Consider the following 17,942-nt stretch of genomic DNA (forward strand, 5'->3'; position numbering starts at 1 on the left):
AAAATGATTTTATAAAAAATAAATAAAACATTTTAAAAAATATAAAAAATATAAAATTAATTATTAAAAAAATTTAAAAGCTTTAAAAAGTTTTAATTATTATAATCAATAATTATTCGTATTTTTTATAATTTTAGGCTCCAAAAAAATCGAAACAATTTCCGAATTCGCTCTTGCCTAAATTAAAAACAAAGCTGCTGGTTTATGATGCTTCGATCCATCCATCCAGAGATCAGCTTAAAAAACGATGATTAATTAAGTTTCAGGAACCGCTCCAATGATGTAATTTAGTGTGAATGAGCAACGTAAAGTGTAATCTTGTAACACGAAATATTATGACGGAGTGCTACTTAAAAAAAAAATGAAAAAAATAATAATAAAGGTGAAACACGATTACATAAGGTTGATATTTTTTTAAGTGTGTGGTTCGTTTTTCGTTCTACAGTTAGCAGCTTCAACATCAACATCAGCAGCAGCAACAACAACAAACAGTTTGGTGCAAAGGCAATTAATAATAAAAAATCGTTCGTTAGGCATGGGCATTGTTGTTGTTCTAGATCGTGTAATGTGATATTGTAAAAAGGTAAAGGCGTGAGGAAACGTGAGCATAAAATTCACTTGATGTGGTTTGTTTTTTTTTTTTTATATTTATTTATTTATGTTTGAAAAAAAAAATTAAAAAAAAAAATGCAAGTTGCGCGAATATTGCAAACGTAATCAGAGATTTTTTATTTTTTTTTAGGTTTTTTGCTGAAGAGAGAAGCAGCGTGAAATTTTCTTTACTCCAAAAGTCGAAATGAAATTCAATACACGTTTTTTCTTATGAGCACAGACACCATAAATCAATTAAAAAATGCCCAAAATTTTACAACGTCATTTTTTTATATGAAAAAAAAAATATCTATCCATAAGTCATGCTCTAACCTAAATTCTTCTCATTTTATTGTCTTGTCTCGTCGCAATGCGTCTGCGTAATCCTCTCGCGACGCACAAAAAAAAATAAAATTTCTTTTTTTTTCATAAAAAATATCAAAATCTGGTCCAGACATCAAAAAACGTTCGTCATAGGATTAAATTGTTGCTCGGATTACACTACTTTTTCGACAGTTGACTATCTTTGTTCCGATTATAATTACATTATTTATGACATTGTGACACAGTGACACATAAATTATAATTTTACGAACAAAAGTGACATTTTTAACGATCAAAATCGCACACGGGGTCCCATTCTCGTGCCAGACGTCGAAAAAAGTCGATAATTAACAAATCGTTAGTGTTGTTAATCGGATAAAAAATAGTAATATCAAAAATGGACCGTATTATGCCAAAGTTAATTGCATATCTCACTAAGCTCCAATAAACAAATACAATTGATTTTAATGCTGCCCAGATTAAAATTTACAGCTGATCTTGGTCGCAAGCCAATGTATTTTATCAAAACATAAAATCGGTTACGTTTAATGGATTTTTTTTTATTTTTTTTTATAAATGGCAAAAATACTATTAAAGGGTAGGCAGGTAAATAAACACAGAAAAAAACAAAAAATAAAAAAAAAATTGGCACGACGACATATAATTGGGTGTAATTGCATTACAAGTGCTCTTTTGCACTCAATGCAACTTTTTTTTTATCTCAGCAACGATAAATGTAGTTCAAAGTTGCAATTGTTTATTGCCCATTTGATATTTCATGATCTACAAAAACGTCAAAAAAAGAAACGCGACACACCCTTCCTGATTGGTTTGCTGCGATACTCGCCGATATTGCATCACATTGTTTGTTTGTTTGTTTGATTTGCAGACAACAAAAAAAAAAAGAGAAAAACTCGTGGCACGTCTCTCTCGAACACTTGTTTTTTTTCCCTCTCTAAACATTGTGGTTTTGCTAAAACATGAGTTTTCATGTTTTTTTCGTTTTAAAGTAAAATTAATTTGTTTGAAGCGTGGCTCACGTGTCACTTTGGGTATTTTTTTTCCATTGGATGCTTACCTGTAAAGAAAAAATAAAATAATAAATTAATAAAGGAACATCTTGATTTTTTATTTTTTTAAAATAAAATAAACCCTCAAGGGGTTAACAAGCTTCGCACGCCCCAAATTGACACTGCAGTTCTCACATCATCGGTCATCTCCAAAAAAATAAATATAAATAAAAAACTGGTCCTCCCAAATCGCACACACACTTTTTTTTAATTACTGTTGCTTTTTGGTTGAAGTTCTGACCATATGAAGTGCATGATATCCATACCATGACAGTCAAAAATTTAATTTATTTACATTTTTTATGCGAATTTTATATTTTTATGCAATTGAAATGCGAAAAGTGCAACAACAACAACAATATTAATGAAGTTCATGCGGGAAATGTGAATTTTTTTAAAAAAATAATTTCATTTTATTTTTTTATTTCATTAATTAATTTTAATTTTAAATTAATTCATTTTTTTAATTTAATTATTTTTTAAAAAAATTTTTTTTTAATATTTTTATTTTTTTAATAATTTTTTATTTATATTTTTCAATTATAAAAATTAATTAATTAATTAAAATATCAAAAGTAAAAATAATATGATTTAATTTTTATTTTATTTAATTTTTTACATTAATTTATTGAATCTTTTAATAATTTTTAATTTTTTCAAATTATGCAAATTTCATTGAATTAATAAAAATAAATTTAAATTCCAAAATTAAAAGTATCATAAAAATAACTTTTTTTTTGATTAATTTATTAAATTTATTACAGAATTTTCGTTTTCTAAAAAATATTATAAAAATTTAATTCAGTTAAATTTAAATTATTAAATTTAAAATAAATTTCGAAAGAAAATAATATTTTACTTAGATTTTAAATTTTTTTCAATTCATTAAATAAATAAAAATTTGAAATAAAAATTTGTAACAAATTATTTTTTTTTTTTAATTTTTTAAACTTTCAAAAATTATAAAAATTCCCTAAATTCAAATACTTATTTGTTTAAAATAAAAAAAATATATAAATATTTTTTTTATTTTTATTATATTATTTTTAATTTTTTTTTTAATTTTATTATTTTTTATTTTAGTTTTTTTCAATCTTTGAAAAAAAAATAAATATGTGAAATATTTTTTTTTATTTATTATTTTTTAGAATTAATTTATTTTATTTTTTTTTAAATTTGACATTTCCCGCACCTTTCAGAGACACGACGTCCGAAAGAGGAGAAAAAATGTTACCGTTCTTATTTTGACTTTTTTATTATCATTACTAAATATTTTTACCTCAAAATATTCATGGATACATGACACGCACTTCAATTATGCATTCAACACAAAATAACGTTTAAATGTTGTTGTTGTTGTTGTCGTCGTCGTCGATGACACGGTTCAGCTTCATGCATATTCAGGCCGTTAATTGAAAGTACTCGTCGTATTTTTGCGCTCTTTGGCGAATAAATGTGTTCTGATAGCGTTCTGATTGCGTGTGAGAATTAATTGTAACAGCGAATTTTTTTCTCCTTACACTGAGACTCGCATGCAAGTGACATGCAATTTTTTTCACCCGTCTCTGTGCCTGAGATGATGTGTGAATGAAAAAAAAAGAACGCTAGAATATAAATTTTGAGTGGTTCCTGCAATTTGCTAAAGTAATAAAATCACAGCGAGACCTCGTGTGTAGCTTTTACGTTTATCACACATGTTGCTGCTGTCGTTGATCCGCACACACAGAGGTAAAAACAAAAACAGACATAATCAAGACATGTATTTGCTTAATTCTTAGCTATGCACTGTAGTCGTTTAGCGAGCAAGGCAAGCGAAAAAAAAACTTTATGAATAAGAATATGATAATCCGGTTTTCTCTTATAGGCATATTTTTTATTTTTAAAAGTTTTTTTTTTCAAATAAAATAAAATTAAAAGGTTCAATGACTGGTCAAGTGAGCAAAATGAACGACGAACGAGACGACGAACATATGTGTAATCAATAAAAAAAAATATAGAAAGGAAAAGAGAGAATTTTTTCGCGTATATGATAAGATTTTTGCACATATATTAGCAACAAATGACTGTTTTGAGCTGACGTTATTTACAACAAAATAAAGATGAAATCGCATGTGAGAGTAAAATATAATGAAAAAAATATAAAATAAAAATAAACCGGCCGGCATAACGTAATATCAGTGAATATTCAGGTTTTTCGACCTCAACTCCTTATTTATCATACAGAATTATTTTTTTTGTAAAAGTATTTGAGAAATTAAACAGATGACCAAAATTTATCAGTCTGATGTTTTTTTTTTTGCAATAGATATTTTATTTTTTTTTCTTATTTTTGATGATTCATTAAATTATATTTTTATTCATTATATTTTTTAATAATTAGGCAAGTACAATTTTAAATTATGTTTCACATTATATTTTATTATTTTATTTATTTTTATTAATTTTTTAATTATTTTAATTTATTATTTTATTAATATGTAGGAACATTTTCATAAAACTCTTTTAAATATTTTTTTTTTAATTGATTTTTTTTATATTTTAAAATAGAAAAATATTAGTTTTAAAATAAAATAAAGTTATTTTATTTATTTTTTACTTTAATAGAGGTAATAAGTTTTTATATGAAAAATTTGATTTTTTTTATTTTAAAATTTATTCATTAAAAGATTTTAAAAATATTTTAAAAAAGAAATTATTCAAATTTTTTTTTTTGAAATTAATAATTTTAAAAAATGAAAATCTTAAATTTTAAAACTTATTAATTTAAATTTTAAAAACATTTGTAGAGTACCTAATTTAATAAATAATTAAATTAAATTCTATTAATTTATTTATTATTAATTTTAATCACTTTTATTAAATTTATTTTAAAATATTTTATATTGAATTAATATGTATTTAATTTTAAATTTAATTGAAAAATATTTGAAAAATTTATCTATAAAATAATAAATAAATTAAAAGTAAAATTTCAATAAAAAATTAAAAATAATATTTAAATAATTAAAAAAAATTATTTTTAAAATATTTAACATATTTTTTTTTTTTAAATAATAATATTAAAAAATGATGAAAAATGAAACATTTTTAAAAATAATATTTGCCTAATTTTATAAAAAAAAATCTTCTCCCATATGTTGTTCTAAAGTTACGATCCGTATCTTGCATTTAATGATCATTTTTTAATTTCACTCACACACCAACATTTTCTGTAATAATAATTTCACAAAATTTGTTAACGCGCAAAAAAAGCAACATATTGAATGGTCTTTGGACATAATATAAAAAAAAAATTTTTGCGATGGGGATTCTTGTTATTTATTATTATTACAGTTGTTATGCGGTTTTTTTGTGTTATTCAAAAAAAATATATAAAAATAAATAACGGGATCTGTCTTTAAAATTTTTGCCGTGAAAAGGGTAAATGTTGCATTCTAACTTATTATATTTTTACACCTAATTATTTCATTCTTTTTTTTTATAATAAACGTCACGTCATATTTTATATGCTTTTAACCCAAATTCTCATGTGAGATCATCTTTTGCCGACAATAAATTTATACAAGTCATAAAATGACAGAAATTTTATTTTACTATTTCCAGAACGTAATGCGCCGATATTGATATTGACCGACAACGACCAATAAAAAAAGTATTTGAGAGAATCATCAAATTTGGCGATTCGAGTGTAAATAACGGTGAAGTGATTTTTGCTTTTACTGAGTAATAATACGAAAAGTGCTTTTTCTCGTATATTTTATAGACACAAAAAAAAATGATATTCACTTTTTTTTTGTATTTTATTTCTCTTCTTCAACAACAAAGTCCAATAATGAACGATTAAAACTGTTTCAGTTCTTTTTGTGCTTTTTAATATTTTATTGAAAAAAAAAAAAAATAAAATAAAAAAATTAATACAGTGCGATCAATTACATCAATTTTGAACGAATTGAAAATTAACAGTAAATATTGAGATAAGTACAATAAAAATATATAAAACAAATACGAATAAATAATTTAAAAAAAAATATTTGAAAATTGGTTTTACTCTGATTTCCATACAAAAAAAAATAAAATATGAAACAAGTACCGTTCATGTGAATTCTATCGGTAAATTCTGTTGTAATAACAATAATCACGATGATTATTTTGAATTTATTTAGTTACAATTGATAATCATGTCGATTATTATATTTTATTTTATATCGAACGGATATTCATTGTTTTTTCTGTGCCATTGGAGATTTTGTGTGGTCAAGCTCATTCATGAAAAAAAAAATTGATTTGTAATAATAACGCACGCATTAACGGGCCAACAAAGCATTATTAGGTCAAATATTCGAGGCGAGAATATTTTCCATCACCTTTCATTCCGGACCTTATAATTTTTTTTTCGCCGCAAAATTTCGACGCAGGTAAAAAAAATTCAAATATTTTAATTAAATTGTTACGATTTGTTATTAGAATTGAGAAATACAAAAAATTGCTAGACCGTAACTTAATTAAACGTTTTTAGATTAAATTTACCTTTTTCTTCGTCACAATTGGAGGAGTCGGCTCCGATTAATTGTGTGGGCAAATAAAATGCTTCCGATTGATAACTTCCAATGAATTGCTTTGACTTTGGTTTGCAATACACGATTCGTGGTTCCATTATTTTTTTAGCCAAAAATTTGTATTTTTTTCGTAGTTTTATGAGTTCATTCACTTTTTTGTCATAGAATTATTTTTTTTATACTATTATTTTGATTTATCGTTGATTCTCTTGATTAAACCTATAAATGTAAATTTTTATCTTTATTAACTCTCAGACTTAATAATTCTTGGCTAATTTTGAGCAAAGCAACTATTCAAGTCGGTCTGATCGATTTTATGATATTTTTCAATAAATTGCAGGTTTTTTGCTCGTTTCTGCACTTTTAACGTAATAACAATGTAATTATTAGGCGTCGTATTACACACATTCTTAATTATATTTTTTGCACTTTTGCCGAGTTAACAAACTCATTTATAAACACTTTTTTAAACGAACTGCAAAAAACTATTTTTTATTTAATTTTGCAGTCTTCTTCATTTGAAAATATCCACGAAACTGATTTTTTTTGTGCAAATAAAAAAAAAATGCAGAAAACTGGTCCGGTGACGAAATAAATTGAGAATTTTTGTGGAAATGACAGAACAGGTAACGAACTAATAAAAAAATGGTTACTGTTACATTTTTTTCTTGTGGCTGCTGCTACCTTACACGCGTTCATATGAAGAGCAAGTGATAAATTTTCAAAGTTATTCACATAAAATATTTTTAATTGAGCATTTGTATGAATAATTAATTAAAGTTTTTTTTTTGCTCTCTTTTGTGCATCATTATTTCCATACACGGACCTAATGATGTTTTTAATTATCATACACCTTCACACTTTTGATTATTTACACATTTAAAAAAAAATATTCAAAAATTTATGGTATCGATTTTTTTTGTGTTTTGTTTTGTTTCATGAATATTTAGATATAGAAAAAAAATAAATAATCGGATACGCAAAAAAAAACAACAAACACGCTCGAACTAGACAACAGCTATCTTAAGACTGAAACCCAAGCATGATTTTATTCACTCAATCAAACATTTTTTACGATGGTCAGTATCTACAAAGAGTTTCGTTTCATGTAAATGAACGGAGATGTGTATTTATTTGTTTTGAGTAAATCAAGAGAGAAAGAGATAATGAAATGGAATGGAATGCAAAATATCAAACAAAATACGTCGAAGGAAGATCTAAGTTTACTTTAATAAATAATAAATAAAAAAAATGTGTTAAAAGAAATCAAAAGTGTATTTAGGATGAAAAAAAATTATTTGGAAAAAAATGACTCATCCTGAATTAATTTTAAAGAAAAATTCTTGGAATTAAATGAAAGGAAAAAATTTAATGCTTTTGATTTTTATTTTTTTTTTTTTAATTAATATTTTAATTTTTTACTATTTTTAATTATTATTTTTCAATAAATTATTAAAAAAAAAACTAAAAATAAATTTAATAAAAATGATTTAATATTAAATTAATTTAATTTTTTTTTTATTTTTTTTTTTATTATAATTATTAATATTGAATTGAAAAAATAATTAATTATGAAATTTCAAAATTTAAATTTTTTTTTCAAATCATTGATCAGTATATAATTATTTTGTAATTAATATTTTATTTAAATTTATTAAAAAAAAATAATTAAAAAAAATAATATTTAAATAAAATAATTTGAAAAAATTAATAAAAATTGAAAGAATTAAATTTTTTCGTTTTATTTAAATTATTAAAAAAAAATCTGTTTTATTATATTTTCGAATTTCCCGCTAAATACATCAAAATTAAAAAAAATATTGTAAGCAAGATTTTTTCGATAAATTAGGTATTTAAAAAAATTTTTTTTCTAAATTAATTTATTAATTATTTTTTAAATAAATTTTTATAAATATATTTTTTTAAATTTTTATTTTAATAAAAAAAATATTTGAAAATAAAAAAAAATATTTAAAAATTAATTAATTAAAAATTAAATTAAAAAAAAATTAATAAATTACTTATTTATTTTATTTAATTTATTATTAGAATACTTTTCAAAATATTTTTGATTTTTTTTTTGTAAATTTAAAAATTTTATTCCTGCTGTTTCTGTTTTATCTAAAAAACTGTGAATAAACTTTACAGATAAAGATGCAATAAATAAACAATCTTTCATAAAGAACATAAACAAAGTCCTGCGTTGACTGATTTATCGTACAATTTGACATTCAAGGGCAACGACGTAAATTGACGTCACATCAAAAAATAAATCACATTTCGGAAAACTTTTCCGTTCGCGCGAAAAGATAACTAATCTCCGTGGCACGTTGCTCGCGTAAATTTATGGGTCAGCTTAAAAGTTTGTCAATGACGAGTCACGAAGGAAACATTTTTTTTTCGCACACATCATTTCACCCGCATGCTAATTGAATTCTTTCCGCCTTCACACCTCGCTATCATTCCCACAAATCTGCGTGCAAAGTTGCAAAAAAAAAACCAATAAATCCAATAAATAAAAATGTATAACAATATTCAAGCTGAATAAAATTCGATTAACGACTAGAGTAGGTAATTTTTTTTTCTGTGTGCAATTTAATGATAAAAAAAAATAAAGAAGAAAAAAAAGTCAGCCTTGAAATACTTTTAAACCATAAAATAAAATTCTTTCCCAGATCGATTCAATTATTCTCTGCGAGGTACGTTCATATATCACCGCAACGTTGAAGCCGCGCCATCAACCCGACACACATGCGGTGCTTAATGGTGTGAAACATAGAGTTAATGTGCATGTTAAGGTAAAATGTGCAATAATAATCGAGCAGAATGGGAGATGTAAGTGATCGATTTCCATCGAAAAGTCAATTTTTGCTTCGTTTCTCGCTGATTTATTGACTGCGGCGACGAAGGTGTTAATGATCTCGGTTTCGCAGTGACCTAGAAGTCCCCTTTCACTTGCAAGCGCGCAGACAGAACCTCGTTTCGAAGAAAGTTTTTGCTTTTTTCCAGACTTCTGCTTCAGATATTCGTTTATTTGTTCGGAAATTGTTCGAAAATCAATTAAATAATGTTGCTTGTCACAACTTTTATTTACAACGAATCGAATTTATTACTGCTTAGTCTACAAAAGTAACAATATCTGCCGCCTGCAACATCTCCGTGCGCAAAAAAGGCAAAATAAATAAATTTATTTCATTACAATTACATTTTATTTGCATAAACAGTCGACTTGTTGTTGTTCTCGTACAAATTTTAAATGCAAACAGATACATGACGCCTGTCTTTGTCAATACACAATTTGAATAATTTACAGATTTGGTTTAGTTTTTATTTCTAATTTGCATTAAATTTCTTCCAACTGGCGAAATTCTCAAAAAAATTCGTATTCTAAAAATTCAAATCAAATGCGGAAAAAAATATCAGGCAGCAATTCAATATAAATCAATGTGCTAATTATATAAAAGACCACCAAGATTCAAATATAACAGCAAAAAAAAATAATTCAAGAGAGACAAGCAAGACAAGAGAGAGAAAGACGGAATAAAATTGCATGATAGCTGTCAATAATATTTAATACGAGTAGTGTTTGTGTGCAAATTTTATCAAATTGAATCTCCAAAGTGAAATTAATGTATTTTCTATTAAAGTGTTGATATAATCGGACATGGCATTTAAAGTAGTCTGACCAATTTATTGATTTTGATTTAAATATATAAAATATAGACAACTACTGAAAAAATTGCCAGATTGGATCTTGTCATACTTTGAGAGACTGAAAGTAGTTCAAGGCAACAAAAAACGTTCTATGGAAAATTTTTCATTATTTTTTGATGATGACCTATTTATTTCGGAATTTAAATTAATTTATATAAAATTAAAAAAAATAATTTCAAATTTCTTTGTTTTTTTAATTCAAATTTATTAATATAAAATAAAAAAAAATTAATTTTCTTTTTTTTAAATTAAAATTAAAATTAATTTAGGGATTTTAAAAATTAAATAATTTATTCAAAAAATTAAATTAATTATTTAAATTATATTTGAATTAAATTTTAAATAAAAATTTTAAAAAAAAAATTTAAATAAATAATTCAAAAGAAAATTTATATACCTAAATAATTTTTTTAAATTAAAATTCAATTATTTATCAAAAAATTAAATGGATTAGTAAAAAAAAATATTTGAAAAAATAATTTATTTTTTTAATTTTTTTTTATTTAAAAAAATTAAAATAATAATATTCAATTTATTATTATTATTTTTTTTAATTTGTTTTTTTTTTACAATTTTTAATTTTAAAAATTCAAATTAAAAAAAAATTATTTAAAAAATTAAATTAATGAAATTATTATTAAATTAAAATTTTTAAAAAATTATTATTATTTTTTTTTTTTTGAAAATAAATAAAATTTATTTAATAAAATTTATTTATATTTATTTTTAAATTATTATTATTTTTTATTATTTTTATTTATTTTGTTTTTTTTACAATTAATTTTTATAAAAATAATTCATTTACCTAATAAAAATTAATTTTTAAATTAAAATATTTGAAAATTTTAACTTTAATATTTTAAAGAGATATTTTATTTATTTTTTCATAAAAATAATAAAAAAATTACATTCGCTGACCAAAACCATCAACCACGCTTTCATTATAATAATATTTTTTCCAAAGCGTGCAGAATCATGCAGTTTGCAAATGTTCTTCTTCCATACAAAAAAAAAAAAAAAAAAAACATAGAACAAATACATAAAAATAAAAATTTAAGCTCGAAAAAAGATGAGCTTAGCATGAAAATTATTATTAAATTATGATGATGATATGCTTAACAGTCGAGTCTCTTCTATTCTTTATTTCATATCAAGAGAGGGAAAAACAGAAAAAAACAGGAACCTAGAGGCTAATAAAAACATACATGCTCAAAAAGCGTGCACTTGTACTTAAATTTTAAGAGCAAAATGTACGCGAGGCGTATTTTCTATATGCAAATTTTCTCTTCGCATGATTATTATTAAAATTATTTTATAGTAAAATGTTTGCTAATATCATGAAAAAGTTTGTAGAAAACTTAAAAAGCGTTATATTTGCATATTTTGATGCTCTTTCTCTCTGGGAAGAATTTCACATAAAAAAAAATATTATTTACATTTCTAAATATTTAAATAAAAATAAAAAATTTGACCTCCAACGAGATTATTTATTTTTTAAAATTTAATTTACTTTTGTGTCTCTTTCGTTGCAACATTTTGCAACAAAGCAATAAAAATTTCTCGAGGCAATTCACACATTCAGTTTATCACAAAAAGGCAAATAAATAGTAAAAAGTTAACCTTTTTAGTTATCTCTCACAATTTCTAGCGAAAATAAACAAAAACAAAATCACATGCATTTTATTTGACCATTTTTAATGCGTTTTACGTTGTGTTTGTCATCGCGGTATCATCTTCATCACATAAATCATCCTAGTTTTATTTTATGGACTTCACAGAAAGCCACGACAAAAAGTAGGCAAACATCCATGTGTGTGAGATATTTACTTTGCGATAAGACGTATATCATCATTTTCATGCACAAACGCACAAACAATAGAAAAATGGATAAAAATGAATAATAGATGCAACTTTTTTTTTATTTCTTCGCACTTCAAACCACTTTTTATTATTTGTCTTATCACAAATAATAATAAAATAAAAATAAAAACGGGACTCGATGATATGTGCTTTGTATCAAAAAATAGGAAGAAAAAACGTTTGAGGTGAGGGAAATGCAAATATTGTTTGCTACGAAGACAGACATCAGCCTCAAAAGATGAATGATATTTGTTTTGTCGACTCGACTTGCTCAACGATATTATATTCTATTGTAATATGCGTCAAAGAGGCAAAAAAAAACTTTGAGATTTCTCGCCTTTAATTTTATTATTGTTTGCATTGCGATATCAAAATTTTCTGTGTGTGTAGAAAATGTAAAATAATATAAGAAGAAGAAGAATGAAATTTGCATTTTATTAAAGTTTTTTTTAACTGCAACGAGACGAGTGATATCACAAAATCAAGATAAGGAGATTTCTTTTGTCAGTTTATTATTTTATATATGCAGTTAATCTATTATTCTAGTCTGACAGCGCGCAATTTATTCATGTGCACATTGAGGAGGCATTGGCTTGCGCGATCACCCTACTATTAGAATTATTTTAATTTTATGTTTCGCAGGTAAGAACTTTTTGCGAGAATTTTTTTCTTCCAAACCAACTCGGTTTAAAAAAAATAATATTTAATATAATTAAAAAATAGGTAAAAATTAAATTAATTAATTATATGAAAAAAATTAATAATTAATTTTATTATTTTTTAAAATAATTTTTTTTTATCAAAGCAAATAATTTTTTTTATATATTATTATTTTAATAATAATTTAATTTTTTTTTGTTATAATATTTAAATTATTTTAATTTAAAAATTTTTTTCATAATATTTTTTGAAGGTTAATTGTTCTTTTAAATTTAGAAATTATTTTTTTTTCTAAAATATGAATTCAAAAATATTTTTCCAAGACATTTTTTTTGTAGTTGAAGCTCAAAAGTTCTTTTTATTTTTTTTAAATAATTTTATTTTTTATAATTTTTTAATAATTTATTAAACTTATATTAAATTATTACAATTTATTTAATAAATTTAAAATGAAATAAAATATTTTTTTTAGTTTTAAGCTATTTTAATATTTTTTTTCTAAAACATTTGAATTTATCTTTTTTATAACTGATTTTTTCATTTTGTTATTTTTTCATTTAAAAATATTTTTTAATTATTTAATTATTTTATAATTAATTTTTTTAAAATTTTTTATTTTAATATTTTTATAAAATATTTTTTTTTTTTTATTTTTAAATATTTAAAAAATGAAATATTTTTTTTTTTAATTTTATAAATTTTAATAATTTATTATTTCATTATTATTTTTTTAGTGAAAAAATATTTTTAGAGAAGGAAATAAAAATAAAATTTAATAATTTAAGTTTTTAAATTAAAAAAAAAATATTTTTTATATTTATTTTTAGAGTTTTTTTTACTTTGAAATAAAATAAAAATCTCGAAGAAAATATTTTAAAGTGCAAAACATAATTTTTTCACAATAAACTTCATGAATGATAAGAGAAAAAGAGACGAGGTCGAACAGCATTAAAATACGAAATAAAAAAAAAAGTTAACGGTTAAAAAAGCAAAAAAAAAAGAAAAATTAACACACAAGAAGACGAACAAAGCACGACAGGAGTTTAAATATACGCAAATAAAAAGCGCACATTACATTTTTGCTCAATTGTTATCTGAGCACCTAAGCTAAACGCAAAGTAGGTACGCAAACGAACGAAAGAACAAAGAATTGAGGAAAATAAAGTGTGTTAGAGAGACACAAGCATTTTAATGATCACTGCATGATGTTCGTCTTCTTGTAGGCCAAAATGCGAAAAATGTTTTTTTTCGTTCGTTCGTTCGTCGTAATAAATAGAATAAATTCTAAAAATACATGATAAACACAAGACACAATTAAAATCTCTCGCGGACCATTGTTGCCCATTTTTATATTTATTTAAAAGCAAGTCACGACCATTTCTTCTATTTTCTCGGCAATGCACTTTTTTTTCCGCATCTCAAAGCAACGCAACGAGCAACAATTATAATATGCGATCAATTTATCCCATTGATCGATCGATCAATAATTGATCATCATCATGAATGATTAATGAGTAAGCGCAATGGAAATTGTGTAGTGCACGAGAATGGTCATGACAGTGTCTTGTTTTTATTTTGGTCTTATCGATATTCGTGATTACCATTCGAGAGAATAATAATAATGATAAAATAGAAAAAAAAATAGAAATTAAAGAAAAACACCGTTAATTTTTTTTCTTGCTCTTAAAATGAAGAAGAAGAAAAAAAAATGAATGAATTGAACAAACAATGGATTTTAACCTTCTTTCTCTATTTTTCTTTTTTTCAGTAAATGTGACTCTTCCGACAGACGTCGTGCATTCCGATAGCGATCGGCGCAAAGAGCATTCCGCAGAACAAAACGGATTTCGAATGTGATGGAAGAGGAGGAAGAGAAATTCAATTTTACCTCATCGAACATCGAAAAAAAAATTTTTTTTTTGTAGTTACAAAAATCTAACAAAACAACAATGAAAGCGAGGTAAGCCATTAAAACACATAAATTGACCCAGATATTAATAATAAAATATTTTACTGTCTCTCGTAGCGCTGCGCTAGATGAAAAGCGATGATACGGATAACAAGACAAAACGACAAGACGAAGAAAAAAATTGCAGCAACTTTTCTCCGTTTGATAGATAAAAGCGATCTCGTAAGATAAGTTTTTGCTTCCTCCTCCGTATCTCGTTTATTCGGACAGAATCAGACATTAATTCGATGGATTAATTGTTGTCATTATTATTAATATGCTTGTTTACAGCGAACGATCGTACTTTCTTCTGATCCATTTTGCCTGATTTTCAGCATCGAACGACAAACAAAAAATGATGATTTGTGCCGCGTGTCAGGGGGAATCGCGACAATGGCGAAAAAACAGCATGATCGTGCCTGCCGTGCATTTGTGACATTGTTGTGGTCCCTTTTTATTGATATTTATTTATTTATTTTATGAAAATCGTGAAAGATGAAATGGCTAATTAATTATCGATTAATTAAAAACATGAGAAATGTGAGTTCCGGCTCTCGACTTTTCATTTGTTTCGTTGCTTGAAACGGTGATTTACTGGAGTTTGGTCGACACGAGTGACGTAACACATAATTTGTGAGCCGTATCTACGGTTAGGTTTGACACCTTTGTTTCTGCTCTACTTTGGATTTTTCGACAAAGATGTTAAGAACGACAATAAAAAACGGTTTATGTGATGGTAAGTTAATTTTGGGGAATTTGCATTAATTGTCTTTGTTTAAAAAAAATCTTTAAAAAGAAAGTACAAAGTTATTAAAAATTTTATATAAATTTTATGGAATTTAAAAATAAATTTTTATTTGGATTTTTAGCAAAAAAAAAAAAAAAAAAATAATATTTTAAAAAATTAATAATTATTTCATTTTGAAAAATAAATTTAAAAAAAATAAAATAAATGATAAATAAAATTTAAAAAAATAATAAATTTTAATTTAATTAATTTTATTCGTATAATTTATTTTTTTTTAATTTTTAAAATTTATTCATAAAATTAATTAATTTTAAACTACATTATTTAGTAGAATTATTTTAAATTAATTTATTTATTTTAATTTTGAAGAAATTAATAAAAAGAATTCAAATAATTTATTAAAAAAAAATAAAATGAATTAATTTATTTTAAATTATTTAATTAAAAAATATTTTTCTAATGAAAAAAAATAAAAAAAAAATTTAAATAAATTTTTTTAATTTAATAATTATTATTTTTTTCAATTAAATATTTTATTTATTTTTTTTATTAATTAAATTAATTAAATAAATTTATTAAAAAAAATTTTAATTAAAATAAATTTATTAAAAAAAATAACTAAAATTATTTTTTTTTAACTTTTTAAATTTTATTTATTTAATTTATTAAAATAAAATTTTCAAATTTACAAAGAAAAATTATTTCGGAAAAAATAATAAAATTTAAAATCACTCAATTCCTCAAAAGAACACATAAAAGCGTAAAATAAATTGTATTCAATCATCGATAATGTTTTAATCAACATCAATTTCGCTGATTATCCGCTCAATGTGCATGCACTTGAGACAATCGATCGTTTTTTTTTTATTTTGCAACAATGTTGTTGCTTTTCCCTTCTTATGCATTATTATCATTTAAATTCGCTTTTAAGTAGTTATGTACTTGAAATCACTCCTCATTATCGTAATCATAGCGTCATTATCGGCCAATATCTTTAACTAAAAATAAAAAAATAGCTGAAAAGGGCAATGCACGTTAGTTTCTGCTCGTCAACAATGTTGCCCAAATTTCTCGTATCGAAGCAGGAGCAAAATTGGCTGCCAAAATGAACGAATTTCGATATTCTTCGCTCAGTGACATCAATAACTTTGCTTTATCCAGATGGAATTGCGCATAAAACATGATATTGGTGCCTTGGATTCCAGCTTTTTGTCGCGCGATTCCCGTCACAAAAACATCTTCAATCCAGAAATATTTCAAAGTTTGACTTGCTTCATAAATTTTTATTGCAGCACTTGAGGAATAAAAAATCGCATATCCTGAACAGTATTGTGGAAATTTTTCAGCTGGATATTCTTCGTAAGTGACGAACCATTTGTTGGTTTTTTCTCTAATCACTGGTTGAGGACTTCGCATGTAACGACAAAGTAAAAGGTCTTTTTTCTCACCAAAGTCACCTTTTTTGATAGAATTTAGTATCCGAGGAGTGTTAATGGCAACATCGTCATCTACTTTTAACAAATATCTCGCATTGGGACAAAAGTATTTTAACCATTTTAGGGCCATGATGTGCTTGTATGAAAGATTTGTATACGAGTCGATGAAGGAACCTCGGATTATATCCTGAAATTTCTCGAATTCATCATTTATCGTGTTGTTTAAATTATTTTCTTCAAGTCCAAGAAGGAAGAAAATCCGAAAATTTCCATATTTTGAATTAAAAGTGATATTTCCCCATGTTTCTCGTATTACAGAACGATGTTCGATATTTTTAGGAGCAGATAAAATCATAATAATTAAATCTGGAAATGGATTTTCACAGGATTTTGGTAAGTTTTTGAAGGTAAAGTTGTTGATGTCAATTAATCTGTTAAAGTCTCCGTTGTAAAATTTCGTTTGGTGAATTTTTCTTGATGTTTTGTCGTATAATAACAGATATATTAGGCACGATGTCAACAATAGAATTAAAATAATCCGTATTGAATACTAAAAATTAATAAATAAAAATTTAAAAAATATTTCTAAAATAAAAATTTAATTATATTTTAATTAAAATTAATATAATTATATTTTTTAATTTTTAAATTAAGAATTTAATATTTTTTAATTATTTTTAATTATTTTTTAAAAAATATTTATTTAACGAATAATTTAAAAATTTATAAAAAAAATAATTTTTTATTTATTTATTTATGAAAAAAAAATTAATTATAAATTTTAAATAATTTCTAACTTTCTGAATTAAAATTTTTAAAAAAATATTTTTTAATATAAATTTCTTACGTTTGAGAATTTTTTAAAATTTTTGATACAAAAAATCATAGTTAATACTTTGAATGTAATATTTTGACTGAAACTATAAAAAAAATATTTTTTAATAAAAATATCGTTATCGAACATGTTCAATACATGTAAAGATAAGATGTTTCATAACAAAAAATTTTTCGACAACAAATTCAGAAATTATTATT

The 17,942-nt window shown here is 23.6% G+C and overlaps 2 protein-coding genes across 4 annotated transcripts in view; both read right to left on the reverse strand.

Moving 5' to 3' along the window:
* LOC134827293 (uncharacterized) overlaps positions 1-17,942 on the reverse strand; it is a 45,157-nt gene that overhangs the window by 11,417 nt on the left and 15,798 nt on the right. The window contains exons 1-2 of one of the 3 annotated variants that reach the window (XM_063839880.1): positions 7,536-7,563; positions 6,513-6,760 (exon numbers count right to left, since the gene is read on the reverse strand). In XM_063839880.1, coding sequence (XP_063695950.1) covers positions 6,513-6,639 — 127 coding nt within the window. In that variant the 5' untranslated portion in view covers positions 6,640-6,760; positions 7,536-7,563. Of the gene's footprint in view, positions 1-6,512; positions 6,761-7,200; positions 7,564-17,942 lie in introns of those variants that run through there. The other 2 variants (XM_063839878.1, XM_063839879.1) reach the window with 2 other exon arrangements.
* LOC134827785 (lactosylceramide 1,3-N-acetyl-beta-D-glucosaminyltransferase A-like) lies at positions 16,507-17,037 on the reverse strand. Its single transcript, XM_063840607.1, has one exon. It carries the CDS (start codon positions 17,035-17,037, stop codon positions 16,507-16,509), a length of 531 nt encoding a protein of 176 aa, XP_063696677.1.

This window comes from Culicoides brevitarsis, chromosome 1 (assembly GCF_036172545.1).
Source record: "Culicoides brevitarsis isolate CSIRO-B50_1 chromosome 1, AGI_CSIRO_Cbre_v1, whole genome shotgun sequence".
NCBI classification, from domain to species: Eukaryota; Metazoa; Arthropoda; class Insecta; order Diptera; family Ceratopogonidae; genus Culicoides; species Culicoides brevitarsis.